The sequence below is a fragment of the Lepisosteus platostomus genome, chromosome 6 (genome assembly GCF_059453375.1).
Source record: "Lepisosteus platostomus isolate fLepPlt1 chromosome 6, fLepPlt1.hap1, whole genome shotgun sequence".
Taxonomy (NCBI): domain Eukaryota; kingdom Metazoa; phylum Chordata; class Actinopteri; order Semionotiformes; family Lepisosteidae; genus Lepisosteus; species Lepisosteus platostomus.
The window spans coordinates 2,366,531-2,389,160 of record NC_142616.1 but is presented as its reverse complement, the minus strand read 5'-3'; the positions used below and the strand labels follow the sequence as shown (position 1 = coordinate 2,389,160).

Here is a 22,630-nt window from a genome sequence, read left to right as displayed (position 1 = left end):
GGGACAGGGACAGGGTTCGAGTGAGACAGGATTAGTGTAGAGTGTGTCTATACTGGCTCTTCACAGACAGCACTCTGGGAGAGAGAGAGAGACAGGGACAGGGTTCGAGTGAGACAGGATTAGTGTAGAGTGTGTCTATACTGGCTCTTCACAGACAGCACTCTGGGAGAGAGAGAGAGACAGGGACAGGGTTCGAGTGAGACAGGATTAGTGTAGAGTGTGTCTATACTGGCTCTTCACAGACAGCACTCTGGGAGAGAGAGAGAGACAGGGACAGAGTTCAAGTGAGACAGGATTAGTGTAGAGTGTGTCTATACTGGCTCTTCACAGACAGCACTCTGGGAGAGAGAGAGACAGGGACAGGGTTCGAGTGAGACAGGATTAGTGTAGAGTGTGTCTATACTGGCTCTTCACAGACAGCACTCTGGGAGAGAGAGAGAGACAGGGACAGGGTTCGAGTGAGACAGGATTAGTGTAGAGTGTGTCTATACTGGCTCTTCACAGACAGCACTCTGGGAGAGAGAAAGAGAGACAGGGACAGGGTTCGAGTGAGACAGGATTAGTGTAGAGTGTGTCTATACTGACTCTTCACAGACAGCACTCTGGGAGAGAGAGAGAGACGGGGTTCGAGTGAGACAGGATTAGTGTAGAGTGTGTCTATACTGGCTCTTCACAGACAGCACTCTGGGAGAGAGAGAGAGACAGGGACAGGGTTCGAGTGAGACAGGATTAGTGTAGAGTGTGTCTATACTGGCTCTTCACAGACAGCACTCTGGGAGAGAGAGAGAGACAGGGACAGGGTTCGAGTGAGACAGGATTAGTGTAGAGTGTGTCTATACTGGCTCTTCACAGACAGCACTCTGGGAGAGAGAGAGAGACAGGGACAGGGTTCGAGTGAGACAGGATTAGTGTAGAGTGTGTCTATACTGGCTCTTCACAGACAGCACTCTGGGAGAGAGAGAGAGACAGGGACAGGGTTCGAGTGAGACAGGATTAGTGTAGAGTGTGTCTATACTGGCTCTTCACAGACAGCACTCTGGGAGAGAGAGAGAGACAGGGACAGGGTTCGAGTGAGACAGGATTAGTGTAGAGTGTGTCTATACTGGCTCTTCACAGACAGCACTCTGGGAGGGACAGGGACAGGGTTCGAGTGAGACAGGATTAGTGTAGAGTGTGTCTATACTGACTCTTCACAGACAGCACTCTGGGAGAGAGAGAGAGACAGGGACAGGGTTCGAGTGAGACAGGATTAGTGTAGAGTGTGTCTATACTGGCTCTTCACAGACAGCACTCTGGGAGAGAGAGAGAGACAGGGACAGGGTTCGAGTGAGACAGGATTAGTGTAGAGTGTGTCTATACTGGCTCTTCACAGACAGCACTCTGGGAGAGAGAAAGAGAGACAGGGACAGGGTTCGAGTGAGACAGGATTAGTGTAGAGTGTGTCTATACTGACTCTTCACAGACAGCACTCTGGGAGAGAGAGAGAGACGGGGTTCGAGTGAGACAGGATTAGTGTAGAGTGTGTCTATACTGGCTCTTCACAGACAGCACTCTGGGAGAGAGAGAGAGACAGGGACAGGGTTCGAGTGAGACAGGATTAGTGTAGAGTGTGTCTATACTGGCTCTTCACAGACAGCACTCTGGGAGAGAGAGAGAGACAGGGACAGGGTTCGAGTGAGACAGGATTAGTGTAGAGTGTGTCTATACTGGCTCTTCACAGACAGCACTCTGGGAGAGAGAGAGAGACAGGGTTCGAGTGAGACAGGATTAGTGTAGAGTGTGTCTATACTGGCTCTTCACAGACAGCACTCTGGGAGAGAGAGAGACCGGGACAGGGACAGGGACAGGGTTCAGAGACAGAGACAGGGACAGAGACAGAGAGGGACAGGGACGGGGACAGGGTTCAGAGCCGTCAGACCAGAATTCCAGACCCTGGGAGCGGAGTCCGTCACCACGGCAACGGCCCGGGACTCAGTTACCTAGAAACCTCCCCGGCAACGCCCCAGACACAGCAGACACACACACACACACACACACACACTACAAACAAACTACACACACCCTCCCACCCACACACTGTGTCAACATGGGTGGCCACACAGACCACTGCACACATGAGAGACCGTCTCCACCCCACTGAAGCCCCGGCTGGACCAGTGCAACCCAGTCCCCGGGACTGGGAGCCACACCGCAGGGTGCCAGCAGGGGCTCCTGAGAACCAGCCCCCCAGCAGGGTGTCTCGCACCGGACAGTGAAAACACGAGGGCCAGAGTGATGTCATCGGGGTACTCACTGGTCCCCGATGATGTCATCAAAAGTGGAAGCAACGATGTAATTGGCAGACAGAGACCCAGAGACCCAGAGAGTGTCCTGGGGTCTGTACTGACCAGCAGTCAGGACACCCCTACTCTTACTGACAGTGTCCTGGGATCTGTACTGACCAGCGGACTGGACACCCCTACTCTTACTGACAGTGTCCTGGGATCTGTACTGACCAGCGGACTGGACACCCCTACTCTTACTGACGGTGTCCTGGGATCTGTACTGACCAGCGGACTGGACACCCCTACTCTTACTGACCAGCGGACTGGACACCCCTACTCTTACTGACGGTGTCCTGGGATCTGTACTGACCAGCGGACTGGACACCCCTACTCTTACTGACGGTGTCCTGGGATCTGTACTGACCAGCAGTCAGGACACCCCTACTCTTACTGACGGTGTCCTGGGATCTGTACTGACCAGCGGACTGGACACCCCTACTCTTACTGACGGTGTCCTGGGATCTGTACTGACCAGCGGACTGGACACCCCTACTCTTACTGACGGTGTCCTGGGATCTGTACTGACCAGCGGACTGGACACCCCTACTCTTACTGACGGTGTCCTGGGATCTGTACTGACCAGCGGACTGGACACCCCTACTCTTACTGACGGTGTCCTGGGATCTGTACTGACCAGCGGACTGGACACCCCTACTCTTACTGACAGTGTCCTGGGATCTGTACTGACCAGCGGACTGGACACCCCTACTCTTACTGACGGTGTCCTGGGATCTGTACTGACCAGCGGACTGGACACCCCTACTCTTACTGACGGTGTCCTGGGATCTGTACTGACCAGCAGTCAGGACACCCCTACTCTTACTGACGGTGTCCCGGGATCTGTACTGACCAGCGGACTGGACACCCCTACTCTTACTGACGGTGTCCTGGGATCTGTACTGACCAGCGGACTGGACACCCCTACTCTTACTGACGGTGTCCTGGGATCTGTACTGACCAGCGGACTGGACACCCCTACTCTTACTGACGGTGTCCTGGGATCTGTACTGACCAGCGGACTGGACACCCCTACTCTTACTGACGGTGTCCTGGGATCTGTACTGACCAGCGGACTGGACACCCCTACTCTTACTGACGGTGTCCTGGGATCTGTACTGACCAGCGGACTGGACACCCCTACTCTTACTGACAGTGTCCTGGGATCTGTACTGACCAGCGGACTGGACACCCCTACTCTTACTGACGGTGTCCTGGGATCTGTACTGACCAGCGGACTGGACACCCCTACTCTTACTGACGGTGTCCTGGGATCTGTACTGACCAGCGGACTGGACACCCCTACTCTTACTGACGGTGTCCTGGGATCTGTACTGACCAGCGGACTGGACACCCCTACTCTTACTGACCAGCGGACTGGACACCCCTACTCTTACTGACGGTGTCCTGGGATCTGTACTGACCAGCGGACTGGACACCCCTACTCTTACTGACGGTGTCCTGGGATCTGTACTGACCAGCGGACTGGACACCCCTACTCTTACTGACGGTGTCCTGGGATCTGTACTGACCAGCGGACTGGACACCCAGCTCGGGGCTGGAGGAGTGTGAATCCACGCGCGAGCAGAGTCCACCCGTGTCAGGCCCTCTCACTCCACTGTCCACAGCCTCGCAAGGTCCGGCCTCACGCCCAGCCAGTGGTACCGGACCAGAGGAACCCGGGCCCGAACCGCAGCGCAGAGCGACCCGGCCGCAGCCTGACCCCGCTGCCGTCCCCACCCGTGGAGTGGAATAAGTCGAGTTTCTCCTTTCCACTTTCAAATCCACGCACACGCACTCGCCTACCTGGAAACAGGCGCGCGTTGTGCCTCCTCTCTTCTCGGACCGCGGGTAGTTCACTTCAGTCGAGTTGAGTTGAGTTCCTGGGTGGGGTGAGGCTGCCGCAAGTGGTGCCGAACTCTGCCGTCTCGGGAAACTGAGCCACGCAGGACCCGCAGCGAACACGGAAGAGCCGCGCGGAGGCACGCCCCCTCCCCCGCCCTCCTTACCGTAACACCCCGGAGAGAGGCGCACCCCACAAACCGGCAGCTGCGGGGGCGGCAGGCCACCCCCTCTCTTCGCTCTGCAAGATCTCCTGGCGCGATTTGAAGACTCGCGGGGTCGATACTGGGCTCTGTCGTCCACGGGTGCGTGGATTCGCCCCCCTTGGCTTCTCCCAGTATTTCTTCTCCCAACTGTTTTTATTGTGACAGCAAACACGCATTGAGGCAAGACCTCAGAGGGGAATATGTCAAAAGCATCCTTTTTAGTTTTTAACAATTGTGAATTCCTCTGGCTGTGTGTTTGTGCATTGTCCACTGTGTTTGTGCATTGTTTACTGTGTGGTTGTGCATTGTCCACTGTGTTTGTGCATTGTTTACTGTGTGATTGTACATTGTCCACTGTGTTTGTGCATTGTTTACTGTGTGATTGTACATTGTCCACTGTGTTTGTGCATTGTTTACTGTATGTTTGTACATTGTCCACTGTGTTTGTACATTGTTTACTGTGTGATTGTACATTGTCCACTGTGTGATTGTGCATTGTCCACTGTGTTTGTACATTGTTTACTGTGTGATTGTACATTGTCCACTGTGTGATTGCGCATTGTCCACTGTGTTTGTACATTGTTTACTGTGTGATTGTGCATTGTTCACTGTGTGATTGTGAGTTGTTCACTGTGTGATTGTACATTGTCCACTGTGTGATTGTGCATTGTTCACTGTGTGATTGTATATTGACCACTGTGTGATTGTACATTGTCCACTGTGTGATTGTATATTGTCCACTGTGTGATTGTATATTGTACACTGTGTGATTGCGCATTGTCCACTGTGTGATTGTGCATTGTTCACTGTGTGATTGTACATTGTCCACTGTGTGATTGTGCATTGTTCACTGTGTGATTGTATATTGTCCACTGTGTGATTGTATATTGTCCACTGTGTGATTGCGCATTGTCCACTGTGTGTTTGTACATTGTCCACTGTGTGTTTGTGCATTGTTCACTGTGTGATTGTATATTGTCCACTGTGTGATTGTATATTGTCCACTGTGTGATTGTACATTGTCCACTGTGTGATTGTGTATTGTCCACTGTGTTTGTACATTGTCCACTGTGTGTTTGTGCATTGTTCACTGTGTGATTGTATATTGTCCACTGTGTGATTGCGCATTGTCCACTGTGTGATTGTATATTGTCCACTGTGTTTGTACATTGTCCACTGTGTGTTTGTGCATTGTCCACTGTGTGGTTGTGCACTGTCTTGATGCACTGTGCACTCTTGTGTTGTACACTGTAACCATGGAGGACTCTCTGTCAGTAAGAGTCCCTCTGTACCAGCACCAGTACCAGTACATTACTGGGTACACACGACAGTGAACCCCAAGCCCAGGACCAGAGCCGCTGAACACAGACAAGGTCTTCCAGCTCTCTGTCCGTGGCGCCTGAGAATCCTCCCTCACACCTGTTTCAAACCGCTCCTCACAGACCCTCCCACCCCCCGCGGGTGGAAACAGGGACATCCAGCACACAAGATATCTCCGTGAGATTTCCAACGGGATTCAAGGTTAAAATAACGTCTCTTTCTTTCAAAGTCATGTGAAAAGACACCGGCTGCTGGTGTTCAGTGTCTCTCGCCTTTGAACGGCCACCGCACACGGCAGCGGACAGATAACGAGCGCTGGACGGGCAGGTCAGAGCGGTCGGGGCTGTTGTGTCGGGGTGCAACTATTTCAGACATCGGCCTCTTCCTTAGATGAATTTGCAGATCAGTCCAGAAAGTGTTTCACAACAGGACACGCCCTAAATAAATGCTATAAGGTTTCAGGGCTGCGTTCACAGGAGACACAGTTATCACCTGTATTATGTGATCTGAGATCTCTGCACAACAGGGGTCTTTCCGGGGGTAAATTCGATTTATCACTTGATTTTATATGATGACGCCTCCCGAACCTCATTAGTTCTTTACAGTACTTGACGCAATCGCTTTTCCCAGACAAGTTCAGTTTACCGGATACTGCCGAGTTGCAAAAGGCATCTCAAAACCCAGTCTCCTCCCCTGCAGCTCCTCATGGCCGCCGGCCTCTCCGAGTATCGATCAGCGGAGGAGGAGCAGCCCGGTGCGGCGAGAGACCACCCCCCGGTGAAAAACTGTCGGAGAGAGAAGTGTTTCTCCGACACTGCTCCTTCTGTCTACAGTACATGTCAATAGTTTATAATACGTCTTTGTTGTAGACGTCTGCAATGAACTGTAGATTGTATTTTACTTTTATTTTGTGTTTTGTTTCCTGTGAATTTCATTATTTTTATTTGCTTTGGCAACACTGATTGTACCCCTCGGTCGTGCTAATAAAGCACCTTGAAGTGAAGTGAACAGACCGGGAGACGCTGGCTGTGTCTCTCCCCGCTGGCCGCTCACCGCCCACGGCTGACGGACAGGTCGGAGCGGAAACCACTTCCATTGTATTTAAAAATGTGAAAAATGCTGAAGCCGGAAAAACGTGATTTCTGTAAAAAAAAAAACAAATATTTGTCACATAAATAATTCACCTCGTTCCTCCCTCTGGCAGTTAGTGGGTTTTTCTGTTTATGTTTGTTTCTCTCTCGTTTATCTGTTTCCGCTCCTATTTTTATTTGTAAATTCTTTAGACGTCATTTTTTTAAAAACAGGTCTTGTTTGTAAAAACAGGTACTCGAGATGTTTTTAACCGTGTTTACGACACTGTCGCGCTGGAGTCTCGGGGATTCGCGTCACGGCAGGGTTCCCGGCTGCGTCTCTTCTTATGACGTGACTTTGTTATTAAACGTGTAAAGAATTTACAAACACCACTACAACCAGGAGGATCGGCAACACGTACAAGAGGAAAAAAAACACACACAGGAACAAAACATGTAACCGCCGGAGGTGGTGAAGTCAACGATGGGATCAAACGTTTTCCTGCCTTTATAATTTCTCAGTGTTTCAGCTTCACAAACCGACACCTCACAAACAAAGGCGCCAAAGATCCCTTCAGCCCGACCACAAACACACACACACACACACCCCGCCGTGCTCAGGCCCGCGTGTAGGGAGCGCCCGGCTCGCTGGGTGACACCCAGAGATCTCTCACGTCACGTGTCGTCCAGCCGCGGCCCGGAGCTGTCCGGACTGTCCGGTCTGTGCCGGCCGAGTCAGTGACGGAATTCCCCGCTCGGGAAAGGGCGTCGATCGGTTAAACAATGTGGGTGAATCCCAATAATATCGCAGAACTAATAAGGTCAAGGAGGTGTCATACAGAATAGTTCATCGACTCGACCCGGTGAAGACTCTCGTTGTCCAGCGCGTTCCAATGGATATAGATGATCAGTGTGTGTGTCTGTGTGTGTGTGTGTGGACACGGTGTGGTGCCAGACGCTGTTCTGCTCAGATACCAGTCCCACTGAACAAACACACGTTCAGTAGATGACCCCTCAGTCTGTCAAAGCCACACGACTCATTCGCTCTTGATGAGAAAACCTATAGATCAGTCCCTACAGATATCTACCAGCTCGATGTCTCAAGAGGTCCGGGTCCATTCTCCAGGACCCCAGTCATCCCAGTCTCAGACTGGTTTCCCGCTGAACGGTATCGAAGCAGAGGGTCAAAGTCCAACAGCTTCTGCCTGCAGGCCACAAGACGCTAACTAAATGAGATCAGATCAGATCGCTGTATCGGCCAGGTACAGCCTCTTGTGTGAGGAATCTGTCTTCTCACAGAGCCCAGCTCTCCAGGAGACACACACACACACTCACACACTCACACACACACACACACAGACACTCCAAGAGACACACTCACACACTCATATACACACACACACACACACACACAGGGAGTGAAGCTGGGGGTCAGCGCGCAGGGTTAGACATTTATACAGCGCCCCTGGAGCAGCTGGGGTTCAGGGGCCTCGCTCAGGGGCCCAGTGGAGGAGGATTCCTCTGCTGGGCCGCGGGATTCGAACCGGCAGCCCTCCAGCCCCGGGCACAGCTCCTGAGCCCCTGAGCCAGCGCCCCGCCGCAGTCCCAGCCCACCCAGCCCACAGCTCCTCCAGCAGTCCGCCTGTAGTACTGGGCACACCACACTCCTGGGTCACCCTGGACACACTGCTGCTCCTTTCACACCCAGCTCTGTCTGGGCTTGTTCTCCAGTTTCTGTCGCGCTGTTTATCTGTCATCATGCCACTTGAATTGTCTGCTTTTTACCCCGTCCGCCCGGTGAGCTCGCAGAACAGCCGCTGCTATCTGGCGGAGCCACTGTGAGCGATCGATCGATCGATCGATTGAAACGAGCGGCTCCTGGTCTAGAGGTATTACGGTAAAGACGAGGGCGCGTCCGCGGCCTTTGGAAAATGACCTGTCATCTGGACTCGCCCACTGACTCACTCGCGGGGGGGGGTCAGGGAGGAGTGGGTGTCGGTTCCATCCGCACTTTGGTCGTGTTGCGCAAAGAGATTGTAAAATGCGCGCTTATCACGCCAGATAAGGCTTATTCCCGTCGGGATTTTGTCGTGGGGCTTCCTGACGTGTCTATTCAGCGTGTTTTTCCGAGCGCCGCCACCCCCCCACCCCGCGCCCTGTTTGCGCTGGGCCGGCTGGTGCGACAACACGCGCGAAGCGGGGCGGGTCCGGTCCGCTCAGTTTCTGAGATCTGCGTGGGTGACGCTCGTGACGCCGGCGCTGAATGAATAAGCAATGAACCCCCAGCAGGGCCGCGGTCTGTCCGGAGGGACGGGAGGCGGTTCCGGTCCCGGCCCAACACCTCCAGACCACGGGCCGCCTCGTTTTGAATAAAGTCACATCGGCGTCGAGCTCATTTTCATCCCTATGGAAATATATTCCACTCTGTGTGTGTGTGCTCACCTGTCTCTCTCTCTCTCCCTGTGTGTGTGTGCTCACCTGTCTCTCTCCTTCCCTGTGTGTGTGCTCACCTGTCTCTCCCTGTGTGTGTGTGCGCTCACCTGTCTCTCTCTCTCCCTGTGTGTGTGCTCACCTGTCTCTCCCCGTGTGTGTGCTCACCTGTCTCTCTCTCTCTCTCCCTGTGTGTGTGTGCTCTCCTCTCTCTCACTCCCTGTGTGTGTGCTCACCTGTCTCTCTCTCTCTCCCTGTGTGTGTGTGCTCACCTGTCTCTCTCTCCCTCCCTGTGTGTGCTCACCTGTCTCTCTCTCCCTGTGTGTATGTGCTCACCTGTCTCTCTCTCTCCCTCCCTGTGTGTGCTCACCTCTCAATTCAATTCAATTCAAGGTGCTTTATTAGCATGACCGATGGGTACAATCAGTGTTGCCAAAGCAAATAAAAGTAATGATATTTACATTATAGACAATAAAATCTACCGACATATTACAGACATTTACAACAAAGACATATTATAAATAAAATATTGACATATACTGTAGGCGGCTGGAGCATTATTGGGAGACAGACTCACTGTTCCTCAGGCTGTGACAGGAGATCACATACTGGGCTGCCAGATCAACTGAGTTCCCTCCTCCCTCTCCCAGTAGGATTGGGACCTGTTGTGATTCTGGCAGGTGTGGGAACTCTGGGATTAGTTTTCTGAATTTGGGGAAGAATGTTTCTCTAATCCCAGAGTATCTGTCACAGTGCAGTAGGAAGTGCACCTCTGTCTCTATTTCTCCCCGCTGGCAGTGGGAGCACAGCCTGTCCTCTCTGGACAACCAGGTCTGCCTGTGTCCAGTGTGTGTGTCCAGGCTGTGGTCTCTGAGCCTGTCCTCTCTGGACAGCCAGGTCTGCCTGTGTCCAGTGTGTGTGTCCAGGCTGTGTCTCTGAGCCTGTCCTCTCTGGACAGGCAGGTCTGCCTGTGTCCAGGCTGTGGTCACTGAGCCTGTCCTCTCTGGACAGCCAGGTCTGCCTGTGTCCAGTGTGTGTGTCCAGGCTGTGGTCACTGAGCCTGTCCTCTCTGGGCAGCCAGGTCTGTCTGTGTCCAGTGTGTGTGTCCAGGCTGTGTCACTGAGCCTGTCCTCTCTGGACAGACAGGTCTCTCTCTCTCTCTCCCTGTGTGTGTGTGTGTGTGTGTGTGTTCACCTGCCTCTCTCTCTCCCTGTGTGTGTTCACCTGTCTCCCTCTTCCTGTGTGTGTGTTCACCTGTCTCTCTCTCTCCCTTTGTGTGTTCACCTGTCTCCCTCTTCCTGTGTGTGTGTTCACCTGTCTCTCTCTCTCCCTGTGTGTATTCACCTGCCTCTCTCTCCCTGTGTGTGTGTTCACCTGCCTTTCTCCCACTGTATGATCACCTGTATCTGTGTGTCAGTCACACAGTCTCCTGTGTCAGTCAATGTGTCAGACTCTCCTGTGTCAGTCAGTGTGTCAGACTGTCTCTCTGGTCAGTCGTCAGTGTGTCAGACTGTCTCCTGTGTCAGTCAGTGTGTCAGACTGTCTCTCTGGTCAGTCGTCAGTGTGTCAGACTGTCTCTCTGGTCAGTCGTCAGTGTGTCAGACTGTCTCCTGTGTCAGTCAGTGTGTCAGACTGTCTCTCTGGTCAGTCGTCAGTGTGTCAGACTGTCTCCTGTGTCAGTCAGTGTGTCAGACTGTCTCTCTGGTCAGTCGTCAGTGTGTCAGACTGTCTCCTGTGTCAGTCAGTGTGTCAGACTGTCTCCTGTGTCAGTCAGTGTGTCAGACTGTCTCTCTGGTCAGTCGTCAGTGTGTCAGACTGTCTCCCTGGTCAGTCGTCAGTCCAGAACAGGTCTCCTTCACCCCCAGACAGGACTCTCAGACAGCAGACAGACATTCTGTTCAGAGTATATTGTTGCAAATTGTTATTACATTAACAATACAGCTTTAATATCGCAGAAAACAGCAAGCAGGAGCAGATATAGAAATATATATACTGTACATGTACAGGGAACTTAAATAAATAATTAAAGAGACAAATAAATAGGTAAATAAATACTGAGATATACAGTACATTGTTTTAATACTCTTCCTAAACTCGGGCTCACACCGCATGTAAGTGGTTTACTAAACAGGTAAATAATTTCTATTTAGTTCTTGGGTTTCTTCAATGACATGGGTCTGTCAGTCAGTGTGTCTGTATTGACTCCTCTCTCTATCTCTCAGTGCAGTGTTAATGTACTGGAGTGTCCAGTCAGTGTGTCTGTATTAACCCCTCTCTCTCTCTCAGTGCAGTGTTAATGTACTGGAGTGTCCAGTCAGTGTGTCTCTATTAACCCCTCTCTCTCTCAGTGCAGTGTTAATGTACTGGAGTGTCCAGTCAGTGTGTCTGTATTAACCCCTCTCTCTCTCTCAGTGCAGTGTTAATGTACTGGAGTGTCCAGTCAGTGTGTGTGTATTAACCCCTCTCTCTCTCAGTGCAGTGTTAATGTACTGGAGTGTCCAGTCAGTGTGTCTGTATGAACCCCTCTCTCTCAGTGCAGTGTTAATGTACTGGAGTGTCCAGTCAGTGTGTCTGTATTAACCCCTCTCTCTCTCAGTGCAGTGTTAATGTACTGGAGTGTCCAGTCAGTGTGTGTGTATTAACCCCTCTCTCTCTCAGTGCAGTGTTAATGTACTGGAGTGTCCAGTCAGTGTGTCTGTATGAACCCCTCTCTCTCAGTGCAGTGTTAATGTACTGGAGTGTCCAGTCAGTGTGTCTGTATTAACCCCTCTCTCTCTCTCAGTGCAGTGTTAATGTACTGGAGTGTCCAGTCAGTGTGTGTGTATTAACCCCTCTCTCTCTCAGTGCAGTGTTAATGTACTGGAGTGTCCAGTCAGCGTGTCTGTATTAACCCCTCTCTCTCTCAGTGCAGTGTTAATGTACTGGAGTGTCCAGTCAGCGTGTCTGTATGAACCCCTCTCTCTCTCAGTGCAGTGTTAATGTACTGGAGTGTCCAGTCAGTGTGTGTGTATTAACCCCTCTCTCTCTCAGTGCAGTGTTACTGTACTGGAGTGTCCAGTCAGTGTGTCTGTATTAACCCCTCTCTCTCTCAGTGCAGTGTTAATGTACTGGAGTGTCCAGTCAGTGTGTGTGTATTAACCCCTCTCTCTCTCAGTGCAGTGTTAATGTACTGGAGTGTCCAGTCAGTGTGTCTGTATGAACCCCTCTCTCTCTCAGTGCAGTGTTAATGTACTGGAGTGTCCAGTCAGTGTGTGTGTGTATTAACCCCTCTCTCTCAGTGCAGTGTTAATGTACTGGAGTGTCCAGTCAGTGTGTGTGTATGAACCCCTCTCTCTCTCTCAGTGCAGTGTTAATGTACTGGAGTGTCCAGTCAGTGTGTGTGTATGAACCCCTCTCTCTCTCAGTGCAGTGTTAATGTACTGGAGTGTCCAGTCAGTGTGTCTATATTAACCCCTCTCTCTCTCAGTGCAGTGTTAATGTACTGGAGTGTCCAGTCAGTGTGTGTGTGTATTAACCCCTCTCTCTCAGTGCAGTGTTAATGTACTGGAGTGTCCAGTCAGTGTGTGTGTGTATTAACCCCTCTCTCTCAGTGCATGCTGAGGGGTGTGTCATCAATAAATCAGTGAGAGCCCCAGTCAGTCTGGCCCCAGCACCTATTACAAGACATTAATTTGACAGATTTTTTTTACAGATCTTGCCCTGCCCTGCCCCCCCCTGGGGAAATGGAATGGTCCGTTTGCCTTCATCGCCCATGAAGAGCCTGCGCTGGGCTGCACCACCTTGTGGTGAGAAGGGGGGGTTCGTGCCAGTGGTCCAGGTGTGAGGGGTCAGGTCACCTGACAGCAGTGGTGACCCCGACTGTGTATCCATAACCCCACAACAGATCCGTAAACATACAGAGGTACAGTACAGGAAGAAGAGTCAATCTATCAGACAAATTCAAGTGGCTCCAAGTTCAGCAGTCAGGACAAGATGGCAGGCCAGGGCTGTCCAGTCCTGCTCCTGGAGGGGTCAGTGTGTCTGCAGCAGGGCTGTCCAGTCCTGCTCCTGGAGGGGTCAGTGTGTCTCAGTCCAGTCCTGGTCCTGGAGGGGTCAGTGGGTCTCAGTCCAGTCCTGCTCCTGGAGGGGTCAGTGTGTCTCAGTCCAGTCCTGCTCCTGGAGGGGTCAGTGTGTCTGCAGCAGGGCTGTCCAGTCCTGTCCTGGAGGGGTCAGTGTGTCTCAGTCCAGTCCTGCTCCTGGAGGGGTCAGTGGGTCTCAGTCCAGTCCTGGTCCTGGAGGGGTCAGTGTGTCTGTGTCCAGTCCTGTCCTGGAGGGGTCAGTGTGTCTGTGTCCAGTCCTGTCCTGGAGGGGTCAGTGTGTCTCAGTCCAGTCCTGCTCCTTGAGGGGTCAGTGTGTGTCTGTGTCCAGTCATGTCCTGGAGGGGTCAGTGTGTCTGCAGCAGGGCTGTCCAGTCCTGTCCTGGAGGGGTCAGTGTGTCTCAGTCCAGTCCTGCTCCTGGAGGGGTCAGTGTGTCTCAGTCCAGTCCTGCTCCTGGAGGGGTCAGTGTGTCTGTGTCCAGTCCTGTCCTGGAGGGGTCAGTGTGTCTGTGTCCAGTCCTGTCCTGGAGGGGTCAGTGTGTCTCAGTCCAGTCCTGCTCCTGGAGGGGTCAGTGTGTCTCAGTCCAGTCCTGGTCCTGGAGGGGTCAGTGTGTCTGTGTCCAGTCCTGTCCTGGAGGGGTCAGTGTGTCTGTGTCCAGTCGTGTCCTGGAGGGGACAGTGAGTCCAGTCCTGGTCCTGGAGGGGTCAGTGTGTGTCTGTGTCCAGTCCTGTCCTGGAGGGGTCAGTGTGTCTCAGTCCAGTCCTGCTCCTGGAGGGGTCAGTGTGTCTGTGTCCAGTCCTGCTCCTGGAGGGGTCAGTGTGTCTGCAGCAGGGCTGTCCAGTCCTGCTCCTGGAGGGGTCAGTGTGTCTCAGTCCAGTCCTGCTCCTGGAGGGGTCAGTGTGTCTGTGTCCACTCCTGGTCCGAGCCCAGGCCCCTCAAAGACCAGACACTGTCCAGTTCCTCTGGAAGGGAGTCTTCCTTGTCGTCATCCTGAGCATCCGGAGAGTCCGGGGTCACTCCCCTGCAGTGGTCAGTGGTCAGTGGTCAAGCTCGTCCAGCGCAGTGGAGAACTGGACTCTGGCGCTGGTCAGTGCTCAGTGGTCAGTGGTCAAGCTCGGCCAGCACAGAGAAGAACTGGACTCTGGGGAGTCCGGGGTCACTCCCCTGCAGTGGTCAGTGGTCAGTGGTCAAGCTTGTCCAGCGCAGTGGAGAACTGGACTCTGGCGCTGGTCAGTGGTCAATGGTCAAGCTCGGCCAGCACAGAGGAGAACTGGATTCTGGGAGAGTCTGTGGTCACTCCCCTGCAGAGGTCAGTGGTCAAGCTCTGGAATCCAACTCCGGGAGAGTCCAAGGAAAAGGAGCAGGAAGGACAGAAGGCTGCAGCCGATCCGAGCGGAGACACAGGAGACACAGGAGTCCGGCACCGGTCCAGGGAACTTCTCCCATCAACTCCCACTGAGTCACTCCTCCGACCTGATCCCTCATCATCTCTCTCACTGTGTCTCCCGTCCTGCGGAGGGTGTTTACTACTGAGGGAGTCACTGTGATCTCCTCTCTCACTGTGTCTCCCGTCCTGCAGAGGGTGTTTATTACTGAGGCAGTCTGTGATCTCTCTCACTGTGTCTCCTGTTCTGCGGAGTGTGTTTATTACTGAGGGAGTCTGTGATTTCCTCTCTCACTGTGTCTCCTGTCCTGTTGTGTGTGTTTATTACTGAGGGAGTCACTGTGATCTCCTCTCTCTCACTGTGTCTCCTGTCCTGCTGTGTGTGTTTATTACTGAGGGACTGTCTGTGTCTCCAGTCCTGTTATGAGAAACAGGAGACAATAAGCAGAATAGACCAAAGTAGTTCACCTTTTCTTCCATAATAAAAACTCCTTAATAAAAACTACCTCATAAAATCTCCTGTCAGAAAATGCACTAACTAGAAAGAATAACAGTTAAAACAAAAATGCTGTTCCAATTGTTCAGAAATCTAGAGCTAACCTGTCCAGACGAACCCATATACACAGGAAATTCCTATTTTATACATACGTAGTGTTTCAAAACTAATACAATCATATCTCATATCCTCTCTCTCTCTCTCTCTCTCTCAGTGCAGTGTTAATGTACTGGACTGTCCAGTCAGTGTGTGTGTATTAACCCCTCTCTCTCTCTCAGTGCAGTGTTAATGTACTGGAGAGTCCAGCCAATGTGTCTGTATGAACCCCTCTCTCTCTCAGTGCAGTGTTAATGTACTGGAATGTCCAGTCAGTGTGTGTGTATGAACCCCTCTCTCTCTCAGTGCAGTGTTAATGTACTGGAGTCTCCAGTCAGTGTGTCTGTATTAACCCCTCTCTCAGTGCAGTGTTAATGTACTGGAGTGTCCAGTCAGTGTGTCTGTATTAACCCCTCTCTCCCTCAGTGTCCAGTCGGTGTGTGTATTAACCCCTCTCTCCCTCAGTGTCCAGTCAGTGTGTGTGTATTAACCCCTCTCACCCTCAGTGTCCAGTCAGTGTGTGTGTATTAACCCCTCTCTCCCTCAATGTCCAGTCAGTGTGTGTGTATTAACCCCTCTCTCTCTCAGTGTCCAGTTGGTGTGTGTATTAACCCCTCTCTCCCTCAATGTCCAGTCGGTGTGTGTGTATTAACTCCTCTCTCTCTCAGTGTCCAGTCGGTGTGTGTGTATGAACCCCTCTCTCCCCCAGTGTCCAGTCGGTGTGTGTATTAAACCCTTTCTCTCTCAGTGTCCAGTCGGTGTGTGTATTAACCCGTCTCTCTCTCAGTGTCCAGTCGGTGTGTCTGTATTAACCCCTCTCTCCCTCAGTGTCCAGTCGGTGTGTGTATTAACCCCTCTCTCCCTCAGTGTCCAGTCGGTGTGTGTATTAACCCCTCTCTCTTTCAGTGTCCAGTCAGTGTGTGTGTATTAACCCCTCTCTCCCTCAGTGTTCAGTCAGTGTGTGTGTATTAACCCCTCTCTCCCCCAGTGTTCAGTCAGTGTGTGTGTATTAACCCCTCTCTCTCAGTGCAGTGTTAATGTACTGGAGTGTCCAGTCAGTGTGTCTGTATTAACCCCTCTCTCTCTCTCAGTGCAGTGTTCATGTACTGGAGTGTCCAGTCAGTGTGTGTGTATTAACCCCTCTCTCCCTCAGTGTCCAGTTGGTGTGTGTATTAACCCCTCTCTCTCTCAGTGCAGTGTTAATGTACTGGAGTGTCCAGTCAGTGTGTGTATTAACCCCTCTCTCTCTCAGTGTCCAGTCAGTGTGTGTGTATTAACCCCTCTCTCCCTCAGTGTCCAGTCAGTGTGTGTATTAACCCCTCTCTCTCTCAGTGCAGTGTTAATGTACTGGAGTGTCCAGTCAGTGTGTCTGTATTAACCCCTCTCTCTCTCTCAGTGCAGTGTTCATGTACTGGAGTGTCCAGTCAGTGTGTGTATTAACCCCTCTCTCTCTCAGTGCAGTGTTAATGTACTGGAGTGTCCAGTCAGTGTGTCTGTATTAACCCCTCTCTCTCTCTCAGTGCAGTGTTCATGTACTGGGGTGTCCAGTCAGTGTGTGTGTATTAACCCCTCTCTCTCAGTGCAGTGTTAATGTACTGGAGTGTCCAGTCAGTGTGTCTGTATTAACCCCTCTCTCTCTCAGTGCAGTGTTAATGTACTGGAGTGTCCAGTCAGTGTGTGTATTAACCCCTCTCTCTCTCAGTGTCCAGTCAGTGTGTGTGTATTAACCCCTCTCTCCCTCAGTGTCCAGTCAGTGTGTGTATTAACCCCTCTCTCTCTCAGTGCAGTGTTAATGTACTGGAGTGTCCAATCAGTGTGTGTGTATTAACCCCTCTCTCTCTCAGTGCAGTGTTAATGTACTGGAGTGTCCAGTCAGTGTGTGTATTAACCCCTCTCTCTCTCAGTGTCCAGTCAGTGTGTGTGTATTAACCCCTCTCTCTCTCAGTGCAGTGTTAATGTACTGGAGTGTCCAGTCAGTCAGTGTGTCTGTATGAACCCCTCTCTCTCTCAGTGCAGTGTTAATGTACTGGAGTGTCCAGTCAGTGTGTCTGTATTAACCCCTCTCTCTCTCAGTGCAGTGTTAATGTACTGGAGTGTCCAGTCAGTGTGTGTGTATTAACCCCTCTCTCTCTCAGTGCAGTGTTAATGTACTGGAGTGTCCAGTCGGTGTGTGTATGAACCCCTCTCTCTCTCAGTGGGTGGTGTCCTCTCTGTCCAGCGCGCTGTACCCGTTGGCGTTGCTGTGCTCACAGTCCTTCCCCCAGCCGGGCGAGGAGGAGGAGGAGGAGGAGGAGGGCGGGGCCGGGCCGGGCGGGGGCCCCCCGCGGGGCCGCGAGCGGAAGAGCCGCAGCGCCCCCCGGCAGATGAGCGTGAACCAGTACACCTGTGGGGCCATGAGCAGGGCGGCGCCCAGGTTGCAGTACCAGGGCAGCGAGGCGGGCACCAGGTGCACTGGCAGGCCCGCGTGGCGCCCGTAGGCCCAGTACAGGTAGGGGAAGAGCAGGATCCGGCACAGGAAGAAGGTGACCAGCATCAGGGCGCCGTTCACCTTGTGCAGCAGGGTGTGCTGCTGCTTATACTGCAGAGAGACAGGGAGAGAGAGAGGTCAGGACATCAACACTGCACTGAGAGAGAGAGGGGTTCATACACACACTGACTGGACACTCCAGTACATTAACACTGCACTGAGAGAGAGAGGGGTTAATACACACACTGACTGGACACTCCAGTACATTAACACTGCACTGAGAGAGAGAGAGAGAGGGGTTAATACACACACACTGACTGGACACTCCAGTACATTAACACTGCACTGAGAGAGAGGGGGGTTCATACAGACACACTGACTGGACACTCCAGGACATTAACACTGCACTGAGAGAGAGAGAGGGGTTAATACAGACACACTGACTGGACACTCCAGTACATTAACACTGCACTGAGAGAGAGAGAGGGGTTAATACACACACACTGACTGGACACTCCAGTACATTAACACTGCACTGAGAGAGAGAGAGGGGTTAATACAGACACACTGACTGGACACTCCAGTACATTAACACTGCACTGAGAGAGAGAGGGGTTAATACAGACACACTGACTGGACACTCCAGTACATTAACACTGCACTGAGAGAGAGAGAGGGGTTAATACAGACACACTGACTGGACACTCCTGTACATTAACACTGCACTGAGAGAGAGAGGGGTTCATACACACACACTGACTGGACACTCCAGTACATTAACACTGCACTGAGAGAGAGAGGGGTTAATACACACACACTGACTGGACACTCCAGTACATTAACACTGCACTGAGAGAGAGAGGGGTTAATACACACACACTGACTGGACACTCCAGTACATTAACACTGCACTGAGAGAGAGAGGGGTTCATACACACACACTGACTGGACACTCCAGTACATGAACACTGCACTGAGAGAGAGAGAGGGGTTAATACAGACACACTGACTGGACACTCCAGTACATGAACACTGCACTGAGAGAGAGAGGGGGGTTAATACACACACACTGACTGGACACTCCAGTACATGAACACTGCACTGAGAGAACATGAGCTCAATTAAACATAAATGGCTCATCTAATTAAAGAAAAGCCCCGAGAGATTTGAGCTCATAATCTTCTCCAGGTGAAAATTAAAAATAGAAGCACAGCAGGAAGTGAAACAGCCACATAAAGTAACAAACACATGTTTTTCAAGAGACAATCACCCCAGAGTCTCTTATAAAAGCCAGTGCAGGTGTGTACAGAGACAGGAGCCCCAGAGTCTCTTATAAAAGCCAGTGCAGGTGTGTACAGAGACAGGAGCCCCAGAGTCTCTTATAAAAGCAGGTGCAGGTGTGTACAGAGACAGGAGCCCCAGAGTCTCTTATAAAAGCCAGTGCAGGTGTGTACAGAGACAGGAGCCCCAGAGTCTCTTATAAAAGCCAGTGCAGGTGTGTACAGAGACAGGAGCCCCAGAGTCTCTTATAAAAGCAGGTGCAGGTGTGTACAGAGACAGGAGGCCCAGAGTCTCTTATAAAAGCAGGTGCAGGTGTGTACAGAGACAGGAGCCCCAGAGTCTCTTATAAAAGCAGGTGCAGGTGTGTACAGAGACAGGAGCCCCAGAGTCTCTTATAAAAGCAGGTGCAGGTGTGTACAGAGACAGGAGCCCCAGAGTCTCTTATAAAAGCAGGTGCAGGTGTGTACAGAGACAGGAGCCCCAGAGTCTCTTATAAAAGCCAGTGCAGGTGTGTACAGAGACAGGAGCCCCAGAGTCTCTTATAAAAGCCAGTGCAGGTGTGTACAGAGACAGGAGCCCCAGAGTCTCTTATAAAATCAGGTGCAGGTGTGTACAGAGACAGGAGCCCCAGAGTCTCTTATAAAAGCCAGTGCAGGTGTGTACAGAGACAGGAGCCCCAGAGTCTCTTATAAAAGCCAGTGCAGGTGTATACAGAGACAGGAGCCCCAGATTCCCCTGTATAAGCCGATTGTAAGGGTCAGGAGGAGGGAGAGCAGGACAGTGGGATCACTGTCACCCAGGTGCTCCTGCATTTGGAACTGGAGCAGGTGTTTGGGTTGCAGTGACTGTGCAAACAAGTGCTCACTAATCCTGCCTCACACACACACCCACAGATCTGCAGCCTCTCCACGGCGACAGGCCCTACACCTCCGAGAGCAGAGTTTAACCCACTGTGCCCAGAGATCCCACAGGAGAGACCCACTCCAGCCCCCTGAAACACAGCAGTCCCACTACACACAGGTCAGGGACAGAGAGAAAGAAACCTGGATGAGACCCTCTGCTCAGGGCAGGAGGCTCTACTTTCTACTGTACACAGAGGGTGGTGGGGGTGTGAAACAAGCTTTTCCCTGAATCCAGACACAGGAGGGCAGGGTCTGGCCCAGTTCCCCGTTTGATCCGGACTCTCACCTGGATCAGGATCTTCCCCAGGCAGACAGAGGGCGTGCTGAGCTCCGCCAGGAACATGCAGCCCTGGAAGTAGTCTCCTCTTCCCTGACGCCAGAACTGAGAGACAGACAGACAGAGAGAGAGAGAGGGGGGTTAAAGACTGACTGGACAATCGGCTAGGAAGACTAAAGGAGAACTGCCTTCCCTGTTTCTCAGTCCAGCTTGTAAAGCTCGTCAAAATTCTTGACGTTTTGGAAAAAACGGACCAATTTCGAATTCAGCAGAAAATTTGTGAACTTTGTGAAAGTGCTGTAAGTCACCATGTATTCACAAAATCACAGCCTTTCCTGCTCACTAGTCCCTGTACTGACTGATGTACGGTGACGTGATGAGGCCCTTCCTGCTCACTAGTCCCTGTACACTTGATGTACTGTGATGTGAAGAGGCCCTTCCTGCTCACTAGTCCCTGTACTGACTGATGTACTGTGATGTGAAGAGGCCCTTCCTGCTCACTAGTCCCTGTACACTTGATGTACTGTGATGTGAAGAGGCCCTTCCTGCTCACTAGTCCCTGTACTGACTGGTGTACTGTGACATGAAGCAGCCCTTCCTGCACTGACTAGTGTACTGTGACGTGATGAGGCCCTTCCTGCTCACTAGTCCCTGTACTGACTAGTGTACTGTGACGTGATGAGGCCCTTCCTGATCACTAGTCACTGTACTGACTAGTGTACTGTGATGTGAAGAGGCCCTTCCTGCTTACTAGGCACTGTACATGTCTGATGGACTGTGATATGAATTTGCCGTTCCTGTTCACTGGTCCCTGTACTGACTGGTGTACTGTGACATGAAGCAGCCCTTTCTGCTCACTAGTCCCTGTACTGACTGGTGTACTGTGACATGAAGCAGCCCTTCCTGCTCACTAGTCCCTGTGCTGACTGATGTACTGTGATGTGAAGCGGCCCTTCCTGCTCACTAGTCCCTGTACTGACTGGTGTACTGTGATGTGAAGAGGCCCTTCCTGCTCACTAGTCCCTGTCCTGACTGATGTACTGTGATGTGAAGCGGCCCTTCCTGCTCACTAGTCCCTGTACTGACTGGTGTACTGTGATGTGAAGCGACACTTCCTGATCACTAGTCCCTGTACTGATTGGTGTACTGTAATGTGAAGCCTCCTTTCCTGTTCACTAGTCCCTGTACTGACTAGTGTACTCTGACGTGATGAGGCCCTTCCTGCTTACTAGTCCCTGTACTGACTGATGTACTGTGATGTGGCACTTCCTGCTCACTAGTCCCTGTACTGACTGCTGTACTGTGATGTGAAGAGGCCCTTCCTGCTCACTAGTCCCTGTACTGACTGATGTACTGTGATGTGAAGAGGCCCTTCCTGCTTACTAGTCCCTGTACTGACTGATGTACTGTGATGTGGCACTTCCTGCTCACTAGTCCCTGTGCTGACTGATGTACTGTGATGTGAAGCGGCCCTTCCTGCTCACTAGTCCCTGTACACTTGATGTACTGTGATGTGAAGCAACCCTTCCTGCTCACTAGTCCCTGTACACTTGATGTACTGAGATGTGAAGCGGCCCTTCCTGCTCACTAGTCCCTGTACACTTGATGTACTGTGATGTGAAGCGGCCCTTCCTGCTCACTAGTCCCTGTGCTGACTGGTGTACTGTGATGTGAAGAGGCCCTTCCTGCTCACTAGTCCCTGTGCTGACTGGTGTACTGTGATGTGAAGAGGCCCTTCCTGCTCACTAGTCCCTGTACTGACTGATGTACTGTGATGTGAAGCGGCCCTTCCTGCTCACTAGTCCCTGTACTGATTGGTGTACTGTGATGTGAAGCGGCCCTTCCTGCTCACTAGTCCCTGTACTGACTGATGTACTGTGATGTGATGAGGCCCTTCCTGCTCACTAGTCCCTGTGCTGACTGATGTACTGTGATGTGAAGAGGCCCTTCCTGCTCACTAGTCCCTGTACTGACTGATGTACTGTGATGTGAAGAGGCCCTTCCTGCTCACTAGTCCCTGTGCTGACTGATGTACTGTGATGTGAAGCGGCCCTTCCTGCTCACTAGTCCCTGTACACTTGATGTACTGTGATGTGAAGCAACCCTTCCTGCTCACTAGTCCCTGTACACTTGATGTACTGAGATGTGAAGCGGCCCTTCCTGCTCACTAGTCCCTGTACACTTGATGTACTGTGATGTGAAGCTGCCCTTCCTGCTCACTAGTCCCTGTACTGACTGCTGTACTGTGATGTGATGAGGCCCTTCCTGCTCACTAGTCCCTGTACTGACTGGTGTACTGTGATGTGATGAGGCCCTTCCTGCTCACTAGTCCCTGTGCTGACTGGTGTACTGTGATGTGAAGAGGCCCTTCCTGCTCACTAGTCCCTGTACTGACTGGTGTACTGAGATGTGAAGCGGCCCTTCCTGCTCACTAGTCCCTGTACTGACTGATGTACTGTGA

The 22,630-nt window shown here is 51.9% G+C and overlaps 2 protein-coding genes and 2 long non-coding RNA genes across 10 annotated transcripts in view; 2 read left to right on the top strand and 2 right to left on the bottom strand.

Annotated features, from left to right (window-relative positions):
- mvp (major vault protein) overlaps positions 1–4,286 on the bottom strand; it is a 34,243-nt gene extending 29,957 nt beyond the window's left edge. The window contains exon 1 of the mRNA XM_088637326.1: positions 4,128–4,286. The gene's annotated coding sequence lies outside the window, so the exon portion shown is untranslated. The remainder of the gene's footprint in view (positions 1–4,127) is intronic.
- The window catches only part of LOC148659584 (uncharacterized), a 117,978-nt gene that overhangs the window by 10,524 nt on the left and 84,824 nt on the right, over positions 1–22,630 (top strand). The gene's annotated exons all lie outside the window — the stretch shown is intronic.
- Positions 1–22,630, bottom strand: part of LOC148659587 (ceramide synthase-like) — a 164,848-nt gene that overhangs the window by 129,622 nt on the left and 12,596 nt on the right. The window contains exons 5-8 of one of the 7 annotated variants that reach the window (XR_015939734.1): positions 20,179–20,274; positions 17,394–17,820; positions 16,451–17,141; positions 15,110–16,390 (exon numbers count right to left, since the gene is read on the bottom strand). Coding sequence is in view for 6 of the 7 variants with exons in the window: in XM_088637372.1 (XP_088493498.1) it covers positions 14,987–15,068; positions 17,471–17,820; positions 20,179–20,274 (528 nt within the window). In the remaining variant the exon portion in view is untranslated. Of the gene's footprint in view, positions 1–11,077; positions 15,069–15,109; positions 17,142–17,393; positions 17,821–20,178; positions 20,275–22,630 lie in introns of those variants that run through there. The other 6 variants (XM_088637372.1, XM_088637367.1, XM_088637368.1 and 3 more) reach the window with 6 other exon arrangements.
- Positions 5,767–6,584, top strand: LOC148659588 (uncharacterized). Its single transcript, XR_015939300.1, has 2 exons — positions 5,767–5,890; positions 6,389–6,584. It is a non-coding gene; the product is annotated as an uncharacterized LOC148659588 (long non-coding RNA).